The 16,584-nt window shown below is 35.5% G+C and overlaps 1 protein-coding gene across 3 annotated transcripts in view; it reads right to left on the minus strand.

Moving 5' to 3' along the window:
* Positions 1–16,584, minus strand: part of LOC119636831 (protein CBFA2T2) — a 72,032-nt gene that overhangs the window by 46,636 nt on the left and 8,812 nt on the right. For 2 of the 3 annotated variants that reach the window (XR_005247186.1, XM_038032506.1), the window contains exon 2: positions 15,706–15,762. The exons of the other annotated variant lie outside the window; for it this stretch is intronic. Coding sequence is in view for 1 of the 2 variants with exons in the window: in XM_038032506.1 (XP_037888434.1) it covers positions 15,706–15,729 (24 nt within the window). In the remaining variant the exon portion in view is untranslated. The remainder of the gene's footprint in view (positions 1–15,705; positions 15,763–16,584) is intronic. 3 annotated transcript variants of the gene reach the window in all.

A 16,584-nucleotide genomic window follows, 5' to 3' on the forward strand; every position in this document is an offset into this window, starting at 1 on the left:
GATGATCCCCCCGCAGCAACGATCACGCCTACATTTAATTTGCGTTGTGTCGCAAAATTTCTTTCTAAACCGAATGTCAGTTCCTTATTAGTTTCATTTAAATAGATCTGCTCTACTAGAGGATCTTGCCACGAAGTTTTGTCCTACTTTATGTTGTTTCTTCTAACTTCGGAAAAAGATCGACGTGGAAAGTTATCTTCGAATATCGCTTGAAACCGCATGAAATCTTCCTTCGTTAAGAAAAAGTTGTGTGTGTGTGCTTTTATTAAATCTGCAACTCTAAACCGGAATTCTTATGTAATAACGTCTTTGAATTTCTCTAAGCGAATTATTAAATTAATTCGATAGCTTTCAGTTACAGCACCTATAAGAGGGACCACATATATTCATTTACTTATTAATCGATTGTAACTATAAACGTATATCATTGCCAGATACAAGAGAAGTTATAACATAACCTTGCTCCATAATATCCCTAATAATCATTTTCTGCCAACAGGAACAAAATTGACGTGCTTAAGAATGTGATCGACCCACTTGGCTTCTAACCGCATTCAGGGAATCATCAAAATATGTCAAAGTCAAAGTTAACGCATTCCCATATCGAGCTGCACGGATAATAAAACATCGTTCAGCCAAGGACACAAAAATATTAAAGAGTTCGGCATTAATGTCGTAGGATTCCTAGTTGATCTTGAAAGCAGTGAACGCTCTATTAGAAGATTAAACGATTGGGATCGAGTGACTTTGTAGAGATAGATTAGCCATCTACACCTTACATAGCTGAAAAGCAGGAAATTTAGATAAAATTTTAAAGCATATTTAATAGACTTGCAACTTAGTCACAACGTTTCACAAACTTTCCATCTCACTTCTTTCACTTTCTTTTGTTTTCTGAACTTTGAGTCGCTTTCCTTGCTTTCTCATTCTCTAGAGGGAGAGAGTAAATGCTGAGCCGAAGGGGACAGATAGAGCAGGGTACAAAAAGCAGGCCCTTATGATCTGCCCGTTCGATATTTACGTTTCGTCCGTCCGTTTATTTTTATAAGGGTGGAGCATGTGTATTTCTTTTAGACGTAATCAACTGGGCAGTGTCCATGGGACAAAAATGTAAAACCCAACATATTAGCTATTCAGCAATGATACGTACGTCTGTCTCTGCAAGCTGCGGTCCTCTCTAAGAGGCACTTAGGAGTAGCCAGTAGTTCGACATACGGACAGACAGTGAGCATTTTCAGATGTAGCCTTTATATAAAAGTTTGCATGTAACTGCGTTTGGATCTTACAGTGCAAACTAACTTTCACTTACAAATATCATTTTATGAATATTTTTTCGTAAATGTTATTAAAGCTTGTTGTCATTTTTTTATCCTATTTTTTCAATTTTCTATCATTTTTAAATTTCGATCCTATCAATAATATTTGCATGCACGTTTCATATCTTGCGCGATAATGATTTTAATTATCCGTAAGGTTGAGATCCTTACTTTAATCGAAATAGATGTGTACAACGATTATGTTAGAGATGTTGTTAACCATTTTCACAGAAAAAATCGAATGGAGAACTCGGCGAAAACGTTATATATCCAATATCCAACGACTTGCTTAATGAAATGATCAAAAGCAAATCTACGTTTTATTAACTTGGCCACGAGCTAAAGGAATCCTTCTCTGCCCATTTTAAGCTCTATCTTCTGATTTTTAGATCTCGTTTCTTTAAGAATTATTTTTGTTTAAAGATAGTTCGGCGCAAACACTATTCGCAGATCGATTACATTATATTCCGTCAATTTTCAACACTGTTAAGCATATTCATTAGCAAACGGTCTTTGTGAAACTCGAAATCCATCACATTACAGATGTGAAACTCATTTAACGTGAACTTACTTCATGGGACAAGAATGCAGCAACTTTTCATCATATTTTTTTTTTTTTTTTTATGTATAGTCTTTAAGATTTCTAGCAAGATCTCGTCAGCAAGCAAATTAAAAGAAATTATTAAATTCCCTATGCCGCTTAAACTAGCTGTGTGGAGGTCCTTCGTTCAATTACAGCATTCTCACTGTATACTTCACAAATTTTTCGGCATGTTTTACCTTTTCTATCACATACCGTATTGCTTCAGATATTTCACTCATTTTCAAATCAATGTAACTTTTTATACAAGCAACGGATTAAAGGCTTATCGTCCTAAAATTTCACCTTTTAAGCACATGTTCGTTTAAGACAATCAGGTGAATGTTGCCCGATATGTAGGCATTAACACAATCTCGCGGAAAAAACCGCAAAGACTTCTTATATAACGCATTATATTGATTCAATTTTTATTGTAGACTTAGAAATCACATCAATAAATTTAATAAATATGTTTAAGTATATATAGAGCATTCGGTCTCATTTTTTTCAACCCTTCCCCATCGTCTATATAACATGCGTTTAATTCACGGCGTAATGCTATACCAAACAGAAAAAAAATTTTCCATAATCACTCATCAATATCATAAATTTAACACAGCTGGCAATACTCCCAAAAAATGTCTGGCAGTGATTTTTCGCTTTATCTACACACGACATTACACATCGCCATTCTCTGCGCTCCAGCTACTCTTTCCTTATAATCCTCTAAACAGCATTTCTTCGTCTGCTGTTGCAAAGAAGGCCAACACACATACTAGATTTCTTTTTCCCTTTATATTATATATACATATATGTATATAGCAACGCGCAGCAGCAGCTGTTGGTATTGCAGCAATAATTCTTATTGCGGAATATGCCAGATGAAGCACAGATGCTGTTACAACTACGTACTTACGTAAAACAACTGAACATTTCTATGTTAAACGATATCAGCATATATACGAAAAGAAAACAACTGATGCTAACATTCTTTATAATACAAAATTCAAGTAGAGTTAAAACAATAAAAAAAAAAAAAAAAATGAGCAGAAGTACGAGGAAAATAAAATAAACAAGACGCCAACAAAAACTTGTGTCCCCCAAAGCAACAATAATATGCAAAAAGAAAAAAAGAAGAAGAAAAATAAGAAGCAGAAGAAAAAATTCCAATAGCATAAAAAGGTATGTAGAAGGTTATAGAGAATCTATATAAAATGTGCGCAGATTGATATTGAAGGGCGCTTATATGTAGCCATTCTTGTACTTTCAATTTGTTTCAAACGAAACAAAAAAAACAAAAAGATTTTTATGTTCACCTAACGGCGCATTTGTAACACTCGCCAGTTCAAACTTGAACAACGAAAAATTTAAACCATTTTTTGATGATAGATGTATCACTTGGTCTGTTACTTTAATTTTTAGACTGCAATCTTGGCATCAAATTTTACATAGCTTTTATAGGTTATTTTTAACCTGAAGTGCTCGCAACAACAAGCCACAGCTGGCGAACAAAAGTGTTTCATTGTGATAGCGCCAATAATTAATCTTAACCTAAGATTATCTGTGTATTGATTTTTTTCCTTGACTTTACGAATTTTTCTCTGCTTATCTCGCAGTGTTACAAATGCACTGCAATACATATCTCTGCTTTGAAGGAGCTACAAGAGGGATTTAAGGGCACAAGATGTAAAAATAAAATGCATGCATCTTTTACGGGAAACAGGATAACAATAATAGAAAAATGCAAAAAGAAGTTCAATGTACGTCCGATGACGAAAAATAGATAGATAGGTAGATAGACAGTTAGCTGACAACTTAAGATTTTCGTCGCTGACCTTTGCGATGGCCATTACACATAAAGGCCGCACTACCTGCAGGTCTATCATTCCCATTTCCAAACCTAATCTCAAGTTAAGCATATTTATACAAAATATCTATTTTTTTAGTTCGATGATGCTTGCCCGAGCGTTCCAACAAACAAACGACTGACACATGTGCGTAGTGGTGGAACGATAAGGCTAAGTCGCCTGCACTGATAACATATGGTACATACTTGACTAATTGGAAAGTTGGACGCATATATCTTAACGCTGAGAAGAATTACATTCAACGTTGTGCACTGTACAATAGATGCCGATATTTTGTAGAAAAGGAAATGAAGAAAGCCCACGAAGCAATGACTTGTAAATAGTATGTATAATGAGAAAAGGGTTTAAATTCATAATTGCATTTATCCAGTGCAGTTAATTAGTGCCATGGGCATTATTTTTTCATTTTTAAAAACATTAGGTGTACAAAGAAATTCTATAAATTTCTGTTAAAATTCAAATTTAACCAAAAAGTGTTTATTTCGTGGCTTAATAATCGAAAATTCATTGCCTACCGCTTTTTGTCTCTTACGAAATACCTCAGGAATGAACGCTTTGTACAAACTTCGTGGTGTCAAAGCGAAATAATCATTGACTTATTTTCGCCCATATTCAACTTTGCAGAACCGCTCACCTGAACCTGTGATAATCAGAAAGAGACAAGTCCGGAATATACGCCGTAAATGGATTAAGTTGCCCGCCCAAGCTGAAGATGACTTCTTGGCTCAAGCTGGAGACGTTCGGATGTAAAGCGCGTTTTCGATACTGAAACTTTTTACACAAAATCTCGCAAATCACTTTCGAAGTGTATGCGTGCGAACTTATACTGAAGCTTATGCCGAACAAGCACCCATATCTACGCTGTGCATACTCAAAATTTCGGAAAAAGAAGACTGCATGGCCGTCTTATGAAACAACTAGTGTAAATTTACAGAATTAAATTGTACGTCCAACAGCTTTCTTTTTTTTTTTTTTTTTTTTTTTTGATGAACACAGTATTTTTGTTCACTTTCAAAGTTCATTAATATAGAAGCCTGGAGGACAGGTGCCAATTCTCTAAATCCGTTTCCAATTTTTGCCGCCGTCAAGGTTTAACTTGTAAAAAACACATGAGAAAATTGGCATGTGATCAAAAATGTATGTATTTTGAGCGGTTCCCTAATGTGCACTTATGGATATTAGACTGAGCGACTGACCTCAATATTTCCTCAATATTCAGATTGAATACATTTTATGTGATCTTAGTTTTGAGCATTACGCACGCCTTTGGAAGGGCAATAGAAAGTAAGAATATATAAAAGCTAATGGTATTTGCAATATTTGAAGCAAAAGTGCTTGCGCGCAATGATTTCAAAGTAATAGCAGCGTGGTTTCTTTGTCGTCCAATGAATAATTAATAAAAACAAACAAGACGGAAAAACACATACATACTTGCTTATAAGCTTGATTTTGATAGAGGAAAAATACTGCGTATAATTTAAGGGTAACGCCGGAGCGAAAGCAGTACCGGAAATTGGGGTAGAAATAAACAACAATAGACTTAATTGGAATTAACAGACGGTCATCATACTAAAGACATAATTAACCAAGGGTTTTTTTTGAAATGCGTCTCATTAATTGAACGCTAATTGAAAAAGTGGCAGCAACTTACGAACTGCCAAACATCGATTTTAGCTTAGGTATTACATTTTTCAATGGTATAGGAATCGAGTACGCTATTTTAAGTGAGGCTTGTAGGTATTTTGATCAGCGACATCTATTAGTGACAATGATGAAGTGAAGGTAAGTAATAATGGAAATAACAGTTTTTCCAGTGCATCACGGAACCCTCGTAATTGCATTTCCGATAATAATTACTGTTGTTGTTTGGTTTGAGAAAATCTGCTGCCGAAACCTATCAAACACTTCTAAAGGCTTATTTATAATCATGCCAGTCCATCATATCCCAATTTTCGGTTTTGCTTTCAATGGTCTGGAAGATCAAAAAAAGTTCTCAGACAATAAATTTTCAAACACACAGTTTAGCAGCAGCTTAGCAGTCGATGAATCCATCGTTTCTAGATGATGTTGCATGCGATGTTAAGGGTCCAAAGGGAGGAAAAATGGCTATCACACGAATTGACTGAAAATGCAATTTTGGCCACTTGTTGCAAGAACTGCGAGGAATACATTGACACAGTTCCAATGAGAATTTCTGTAGCACCCAGCAAAGCACCTCCGCATTATCACTTGCCCAGATCGATGCAGCATGGCTCGGCTAGCAAGCAGTTTTAAAATGCTAAAGAAGCTCGAAAATGGGTCGATGTTCGAATTGCTGCCAAACCAATGTTTTTCCTTCAAGATGATAGCATCGCGTTGCAGCAGAGAGATGGAAAAAACGTGTACAATATAACGGAAAATATTTTGATTAGTATATGTCGTGCCCACTTTGCCCAATTAATGCCTTTTTCAAGAGAAAAAATGATCAGAATACATGTAAGCACCTATTACATGTGTTCGAGAGATCCTATGAAACGTATTGACAAAATTCTATTACTTGAAATTGGAAAATATTTTTATGCGTACAAAAAGTGTATATTTAAGTGCACATCCTGACGACCCCGAAACACGATGTATAAATATTTACTATTTAAACTAATCTTTCTTTATGTTACATCGAAAAAGAGGAGTTGGAGACCTTATTAGCAACTTTCTCTGCCCTTTCGCGGGCTTGGAGATTATGAAAATCTTAAAAAGGATAATATTCGAGCATCATGTGTTGTTTGTGCGAGTGATTGGCGGCAAACGCTTGCATTTTGCATTCCGCGTTAATTTTTCGATACTTTTCACCAGAAATTTAACTTGTATCGTTCCGCAAATGCCTTGTTCGCCTACACATGGCCTTATCGTACTTTTGCCCTTGTCGAAACTTAAAACACCGCCCGGGGATGCCGATATTGAAGTTGATCGCCGGCACAACGTTGACAATTTAAAAAATCAGTATTTTTAATATGAAAATGTATCGTATTAATTATAGAAAATATTGCCATGAAATTTGACACACATTTTAGGGCAAGATCGACCATTAAATGCTCTACACCTCATTGTCTAATACAATTCATGTTTTTATTATAAAACACAAAAATTATATCTTATTTCTATGCAAAGGCGTATTTTTCAAGTGCCTATTTATGAAGAAACGGGTCCAAAACGCAACCTTGTTTAATCCTTACATAGGGCAGGATCCAAATTTAGGCATAGATGGCCTAAATTTTGTGGAGTTCATTTTTGCATGAAATTACTATCAATCGGGTCAATTTCCATTACCAGATATTAAAGCTTAAGACTTTTCTGCTCTACAAAGGGTAAATTTCCATGAAAATCCTTATTAGGTTAGGATCCATAAAATAGCCCGAAATGGCCCAACTTTACAGTTAATTTTTCATTTTGAAGCATTAAAAATTATACCTGAATGAAAACTAAAGTTAATATACGGTAAGAGGTTCAACAATTGCCACAGCCGGTTCAAAGTTTTCATACGAATCTAGAATGCCGAAATAGGACGGCTTAATCACTTTTGACGAGAAATTTTAGAAATTATAATTTTTCCCATATAACAAATTTTCATAGTAGGACGCTATAAAAGGAGTGGATGAAAAACTGCACCGATCCGAATTATTTTTCAATAGCTTTCGTCGTTGAGTCAAAACACGTCACCTTACTGAATTTCATCAAAATCTCTCAAGAATTGCTACTTGTAGTAGCTGGAGCACAAATTTATATGGATAGGCATTAGGTGGACAGATAGGCTTACATCAGTTCAGGCCACGATTCTGAATCGATTCGTATAATAAAAGCAGCATCTATCCTAAGCCCTTCTGCGTGCTACATACGTCCACATTAACTTAATATACCTATACCTCGAGTGGGTTAGGGTATAAATATTCATTAAGAAGAAATACGCATTTCATATAATAGCAATCTTGCTTCCTTTTCATTAGTAGCAGTATGCGTTCTCGATCAACGTAAGACGACGCAAAAATGCAAATTAGTTTTGCATATATATTTGTCAAGTAGCGTGAACAAGTTAAGTTTGAGGATGCGCACCGTTCGTAAAAATCTACAACCTCTGCCAGATATTGGATGTTAAATTTGATCAAATTATATATCAATGCCATGTAAAAATGTAGTGTACAAATGTTTCGGGTAATTAACATGCGAAGCATTGGTAAAATATTGCAGCATTTTTATGAGTTGACAGCAGGCAATGAATATCATTGATTCACATTAAGCCGCCTAGAATGTAACTTTCTTAGTTGTTTTGCATTTTATCGCAAACCTATGTGTAGTTGTCTCACTTTATCCAACACGATATTTTCTTTTTCGAAAGAAACCAGCGACGTGATTTTATATTATTTTTTTTATTATTTAAGCGCAAGTCTATCTACAAACGAACGTGTATTTATTGTGGTAAAAAACTGCAATAAAATTAATATTGTGGCCGCACGGTTGGTTGGTTAACGAAACAAGTTTTCATGCATTAGTATTTAAGCAAAGTCAAAAGCAGTTAAATTAAGCTTAAGGAAACATAACGAGGTAGATAGCGATCGACAAAAAAGTGCATAAAACCGTTGATTCCTAGAAGTGTATATGTTTATCGAAAACCAACGTAAGTTGAAACCGTATTGACTGATGTGAGAAAAGTGAAGGAAATTTAAAGAGCTGGAAGAAAAGGCTTTGTATACTCCTATGAAATTATAACTTGATTAAATTGGAATATCTCCGTTATTTAAAGATAGTCCAATGCTTTTCGTAATTTCTTCAAATGTGATCTGATGCCTTGTCACTTAGCAAATTGGAGCACACGAAAATGCACGCGTTCTGATAAGGCAATCTTATGCTTGTTCTTACAAGTAAATGCTGAGAACTGCTTATAAGCCAGCAGCACTTTCGTTAACGTTGAAACTACTAGACAGATCGCTTTTAATCGAAAAAGTGATGTACAGATCAGTAGATGACGGAATTTATAATGCCAGAGCGAATTCTTGCGAAAAGGCACCTAAGCATCTTTAGGAAAACGCGCTCAGTCAATTATTCAAAGAAAAGGTGTGTCTTACAGATGGGAGACGGGAGACGGGAGATGGTCAGCCAGGCGAAGCAGGCTATGGACTAAATGGCCTAAATAGAGACTCTCAATTATTTCTTTTGTAATTTTCAACTGCAAGTTTATTAGCTTAGATAAACATTGGAGTACCTAACCTTACAGTGAGCCATGGCTCACCATTAACACTGCATAACTTCGCTTAACGCAGCTATTTATACAAAAGCTTTGCAATACAAGACGTTATGATGATCGATAAAGTGATCCGATCTGAACCATGTCCAATGTCGTTTGTCCGTGGATTAAAACACATAGGTTTACCGAATTTCATCAAAGTATCTCAAAAATTACGACCAGTAGACTGAACACAAGAATTTAAAAGGGACAAGCAAGCTTAGACCGTTACAGAAAAGCATTCAGAGTAAAAGGTGAGTCTACCTCAAATTCTTCTGAGTGCTAGAGTGTACTTACATTCTGCACATTTTCAGTAATTTCAGTGATTTCACAACTTTCGTCACGTCGGAAATGTCGAATGAAATCGTCAAAAAATCTCAATTTAAACAAAATTACGTAGAAATAAATGAGGCTATCATTTTCTTTTCGTATCAAATTAGTGGTCGATAATAAAAAAATTAAATTGAAGGAATAAGAATGAAAGTTGCGCTAACAAACAATCGAAAAGAATGCTACACCTGTAGCGTACATCAGCTAGGTGGAATTGAAGAGTTATACATCGTTTGTTCGTTCGCCGGTAAGCGATTTTTTGGGTTACTCATTACATGTCTACATGTGAACAAAAATCATATATAATTAGATCGAAATTCATGGCTAAACGATTTGAATGTAATCTAAATAGAAGTAATTTCAAGTGAAATGATTTGACGAAATCATTCAAATCACCTTAAGTACAAAAACACTATGAGAAGAAAAATTCACTTATTAAAATCTGTTGTTATCCATCCCAATTCACTGTCACCTGCCCGACTTAACGAAGTTAGAACCCACCGTTACCTATCACAATCGAAAAATATTATATTCTGCCGTTGTCTGCAGGGGTCCAGCCGGTAACATCGTAAAAAACCGGAATTACGCGTGGGTTTTATTTAGAAAACATTTTTATAATATGATCTTCACAAGTCACTCTTATCAAATCTTAATGATCCGGAAGAAAATGATCCCTTAAATAATTTCAGTTATTCGAAGAACACTTTTTAAAATCGGCAAAAACCATTATTAAATTGTCGGCTAGAAAAAGCATTCGATAGATTACAGATTTCTTTTCTTCACATGTATCACATCCTTTTTCCCTTCATTTATACTCTTTCGCAATTACTAAAGTGCATACATGTACAGAGTACACGCCTTGAGTGGCTAGCGAAGAGAACTAAGAATCGCTGACTCGGCGACTCTTACTATTTCTGGACTGTAAAGGCGGAACTATAAAATTGGTGCGGGTGTACACTAATTCTACCTTGCTTAGCGTAAAAGTAAGAAACTCGTGTTGTGTGAATGCTCGTGTAAAAAACTCGTTTTTATTATAAAAAAGATCTTATAGCAGATAGTAAAGCAAGTGCAGCGTTCTTCATAACATTTCCGCCATCAAATAACAACATTTCCGTTAGATGTCGATTAACAAGATTTTTAATAAAAATATGATATCCTTTAAAGTCCTGACACAAAAAAGGAATACTAAGTTAAGTATTTATTCTTAAAAATATTTTGTTTAAATCAAATTATCGTTGAATCTTTCCTAAAATGTTTATTCTTAAAACTTTTTGTCAGTCATTATTGAAAATTATGTTTTAAGACCATCGAAATTCTTATATAACATATATACTGTGTATTTTTGAAAACTTTTTTATCCAAGTTTGATTATGTATTAGTAAGATATATTGAACATATACAATGGAGTTACCCAAATAGGTCGAATTACTGCATAAACATTAATATCGTTTCAAGGTATGTTCTTAACAGCATTTTTCTCACGATTTGAATTAATAGACTTACCACTGTTTGCCCTTATGTTTTTTTTTTTTTTTTTTTTTTTGTGACTATCAACATAATCACAATGCTATTAAGCATAATTATAAGGGCATAAAAAAATAGCAAATACACCTGACAACGGTAGCAAAATTTCTCACCAAATTGTTTACAAAGATAAGCCAATTAGAAAAAAAAAAAAAAGAAAAAAAAATTATAAAAGACATTTTAATTTAAATTCCAACATGAACAACGCTACTAATGGGAAATCTAACAATTGTTGACATATAATAAAAGAATTATGAATTAATCGACATGTACAAGATTCAAAACAATCGTTAAGGTAAACGTTTAAAAGCAAATATTTTCAATATATTTACTCTAAAGAAACGCAACGCAGACATATTAAGAACAATTATCCTCGAATGTATTTCCAGTGAAAATAAATCTATTTCTTAACCGTGAGAAATATTAGAGGATTCCGAGGTTCTGTTTCCTAAGACTATGTCAAGTAAAGATACATTTTTTTAGTGTCTAGAAAGGAAGTGAAACTACAAATGTTTTTGTAATTTTGTCTAGACGTCAAACTTCTCTGAGTCTACGAAAAAAAGCAAGCCACAGGTTTGTTAGTGTATAACTAGAGGCCAGTGAAGCTAAATTTTGATTTAGTTCAACAGTTTAAATTATTCGGACTTATAAGGAAAGTATTGAAACAGAAACTCATACCGACACTCGGAATCGGTGTCTTTTGAAACTGGTTAGCGGAACGAAACGAAATTTTGTGCGTTTCGTTAGGATGTTCATAAGGATGTAGCGTGCTTTTGTTACATCTTTAATGCCATAGGATGAATAGTCTCTTCCGAATTTATTGATTTCTTATGACCTTTGAGCTCGTTGATTTCTGTTGTGTTGTGATATCGAAAACGTTAAGCGATAGATACTGGATCCACTGACTGCTGAAATTAAAATTCGCTAGTGGTCGCTCGGAATGGTTTACTTGTTTTTCAACTATTTTTTACCTTAGCTTATTACGATGAAGTTGCAAATTTAAGATTGCAATGTGCGGTGATTTTACCTCGCTTTAATATTGCGCCGGGTAAGCCAAGGAGGTTGTTCGTGCTGTTTGGATTGTCTTTTAACTGCTCTTACATTAAACACAGCATTTTATTCGATACAACGCACTGACTGTCACACTTCCTCACTCGTGAAAGCTCTAAATTGAAAGATTTCACTGTGTCGATACGGTTCTCAAACGAAGACGGATAGCAAGTAACACCATTGGATCTCAAGAAGTAGTCATTTAACCTATCAGGGCAAACTTCGTACATTGGTCGACTCTTTCTCGCATCGAACTTCTTACAAAAACAACGTGTCTTCATACTCTTTATAACATTATGCACCCTATCCCTTATACACTCCATTACGGAGCTTAACTGCCTTTCTAACCACAGAAGAAAACCATGACGTCTTCGAGGAGCAAACCTCCCATTGAAACATTATTCCAGCCAATTCGAGTGGAGGACCATTTTAGGCGTTCTAAGTCCCTGTAACCAAAAGACGTCCGTTTAGCAGTGCCACGATTGATATCAATATGAATAATGAGAAACAATATCTCGTGGTCAGACATGCCACCTTGGAGAAATTGATCATAATATGTAACCAAAAGGCCATAAGGAACGCAAGAAACATCCAAACAGCCTGGCCTACAAAGAAGATAAAAGATTGTTGGCCATGAGTCAGCAAGTCTCAATCCCATGGATACAATTAAATCTCGTAATTGAGTGGCACGTAGATCATCTAGAGACAAATCAATATTTAAATCAACGCAGAGTACGATATTCTCGTAGGAAACAAAAATCTCAGCTAAAAACTTGTTGGTAAGTTGGACACGATTCACACAACGTAAAATGGTTAACGTCCAGACCTAACTTGAGTTCGTCACTGGATCGGATACAATTAATGCATTTGTCTTTTAGCTCCTTATCACATCCCTTCGCATCGTGCCTAGCATGGCACTTACAACATACCTCCCGGTTCTTACAGTCGTTAGCTTAATGACTAAAATCCCTGTGCTTGTAACCCACGACCACTTCAGATCCACCAAAAACGCGACACTTCTTCCAACCAACGCAGTATTAATCTCTACCACAGCAGTATAGCGTGTCCTACATCATCTAGAAGTGGCACAAGTCCTCACGATTGTAAGTGTACTACCGCGAAAAATAGGTTTTTGACTCTGTAGCTCTTCCAGGAGCTCATCATTCCCATAATTGAAACTGATATCATTTACTTTAATTCGAGGATCCATCGTGGTAGGAACTATAATGTTATAATCCTTACAAATAGTATTCTGAGTCCAAACTTTTTTCCTTTCCTCATCGTCATAGCAACCACTATGCCATTATTTCTGCTATGATGGTTTCAAATCCCCAATTTTTCAATTCATTGGGGTCCACATTTCAGGTCAAATCAGCCAAGTGAATCAACTTTTCAACTTCATTGACATTCATTTCCATTGTTTCATTCAGTTTACTGCTACATCCATTATGCTGCTCAACAAACATTTTAAAACACTTCAATTTCTGCTCGATCCGACTCTTAAAATCACCAAAATTTTCTTTTCCACATTATTTTCATTGTTCCTCAATGACATTTGGTCCTCAAAGTCCACAATACTATAGATCTTCTTTAACTGGAAGTCAACATTTTGGATATACGTCAGGCAATCGAGACCCATAAACCGCGCAAAATTATCATTCTCAAGCACCTTTAACGAGTACTGATCTAACTATTTGCAGCTAATCATGGTATAATACACCTTTTGCCAACTAATTCCATTATCAGTAAGCGTAGTCCAATGACATTTGGCACACATCGCTATGTCGAACACCTTACAAAGCACAAACGACGCGAGCAAGAACATCCGACAACCAGCGTTTAACCACCGGTTTAAGCAAACATTAAAATACACAATAATGCAACCATGGGCAACAAAAAAATGAAGCTAAAAACTACACGGAGTCGCAATATTGCAAAATTTGAATTTTATTGAAAAATTCGTTTCACTACGTTGACCGAAAGCAGGCAAATTATGATCACTACTATCCACAGAATAACTTTCGAAGAGTTTGTCTTGTTACTGTATTGCTGCCGAAATGAATTGCATAAAAACAAGTACACTGTTATTAGAAATAACGGACAAGATTTTCTTATTAGATAATGCCACCTGTATGCTATATGTATCCCATAAGATCTTCTCTTCAGAAAAAAAGCTTATCTGTTTCAGGTTTTGTGAATTACTGAGGAGTACTGCAATATCACAATAGCTACATCATTAGTCCGACTTTATCGATTGATCTGAACAATTGGGAGATTGTTAATCGAATCGAATGTTGTTCAATTAATAAAACAAATGTTGCCTTCAAACTGCACAGCCTAGACACTTTTGTGGTTGACGTTAAGTAGTTTTTCATTTCCAGCAAAGAAATCAAACTGCTATCGTCAGTGAGTGTGGCAATGGTGGTTACAAACAACAAATCGTAAAGGTATTAAAGGTGACTGCAAATAATGTTCTCTTTTTTCTCGTCCCGCTCAAAACTTAACCAAAGCTAATCAAGAACGCTTGGTGTGCTGCCTCAACTGGGTGGTAACACGTGTTGGTTTTTTGGTCGATTTGCCATTTGTGGAATTTCGTTTATCTCTATGCCCTGGCAAAGGCAAATCATAATTTAGACATATATGTTCAGGCATAAATGCAGGAATGTTGATGACGATGATGGCATAACACAACAACTGGGCCTAATTGCATTTCGTTTGTTGCTATCGTTGTATTGTTTGTAAATCGCTTTTAATGACAACACAGTAAATGACAACAACACTAACAAATATCTTAACAAAGAAAATGTATCGCATACTACTGCACATTGGAAAACAGTTGGTATGCATGCTATACAATTTTTTGTATTTTAACAAGGTTTATTATGTGCACAGATACACACCTATACTAACTAAGGAAACTCATGCCACCGTACAATGTAAGGAAACGTTAGATTTGTTATGACTGCCAGTAACGCGCTGAAAACATACTCATTTATTCGTTGTTTTCGTTTTCCAATATTTCAAAAGGTCTCAAGTTTCGATAGGCTTCTCGTCTATGTGCGTTTGTTCGTTGCCGTATGTGAAGAGATATTACTACCGCACATAAGCGCATGCAGTCATTACCAACGGCTGTTGTTGATAGCAAAATGGAGCTATGCTCCCAGTCATGTACACACCGATATATAAACCTATGTATACGCATTTGGTTACAGTTGTGGTATATACCCAACTTATGGTTGTATATGTGGCTCTGACTGTGGCTGGATAACTGTTGTATGCACATGCATATACTGTATGTGCGCCTGTCTTTGGCAACATATGTTGGCACGTGTCGTTTGCACAATACAATCAACGTATTATACTCATTGCAAGTTGTGTGTGTACATATGCTGTACACACACTTATAAAAGAAAACATATTACATACGAGTATTATTTTGTACAATATTATTATGGTTGTTGTTGTTGTTGGAATTCAATTAAAAATTGTGAATGACAGCAGGTGCAGTTGATTGCTTATTTCTTTGCTTCTCATCTTGCTGTTGCTATTACTGTTTCCACTACCAACGTTGTCGGTCGTGCGGTGTTGTGTTGTTGCTACTTAAACATTTGTTACGTTACGTTCACGTTAAAAGGTTGGCAAGCAATACTCTCATATATATATATATATATATATATATATATGCTGATATATAAGGCATATCACTCAGTAAACGAATTGTTTAAAATTTATTAATTTCTCTTCTTTTTTTTCCTTTTTTTTTTTTGTGCTTTATTTAATTACCATTCGAGGTCCTTCCTTCGTCATGTTCTCTTCCAGCGGCCATGTCAGCTACAAAATCTGAAATTCAATTCAATTTCCATAGAATTTTTTATAATTAAACAATTACATTGGAAGGCGTGTTCAGACGTTCGTTCACTCTACAGACGGTGTGCATTATACTCGCAGATTAGTGAGTGAGTGAGTGAGTGAGTGAGTTTCTGACAACTGCTTCAAATGGTGTTTTACGTTCTCTTTTAATTATATATTTTGCCGGTCAATTAAAAAACTTCGGCAATTGTGAAGACCTCTTGAACTCTTTTAAAAAGTCGAGATGGCCAGGAGCTTATCGTTGCTAACTCGAACTTAGCCACTTAGTCAGAGTCAAAGGCATCAAACGCTGATAGACAGGCCTTGTCCAAAGAACGCTATCAAAGTATTCTATGTGTTCTCTGATAGATTCAGGGCGTATCGGGAGTCAACTCTCGGCTGTGGTTCTACTCATATTGCGATAAGTCTGCCTATACTAAGGTACATATGGAACTTAGTGAGTCAACATTATTGCAACCATTTGCTTCGCTCAAGCTTCTTCTAGCTTTTTTACTCACACGTTCTACATCATAAGGTAAATAATATATTTATACAAACGCATAGAGAATACAATGGTCGCGGCGATGTAAACCTTTCAATTGGCTTCTAGCTAAAGATATATTCTGAAGCATTTTTGACTATCTGCAATACTTCCGCTTTGGATTGATCTCGAAATACGATATGAATTCCCGCGAGAACAGCAACAGATTTCTAGACGGAATGACACAGTAAATTGATGGTCTACCGATAGGCGAAAAGAGAGGATCAAAGATCTCGCTTTAAATGCTGAACCAAGGGAAAAATTTTAGGTGA

This window comes from Glossina fuscipes, unplaced genomic scaffold (genome assembly GCF_014805625.2).
Source record: "Glossina fuscipes isolate IAEA_lab_2018 unplaced genomic scaffold, Yale_Gfus_2 28, whole genome shotgun sequence".
NCBI lineage: Eukaryota > Metazoa > Arthropoda > Insecta > Diptera > Glossinidae > Glossina > Glossina fuscipes.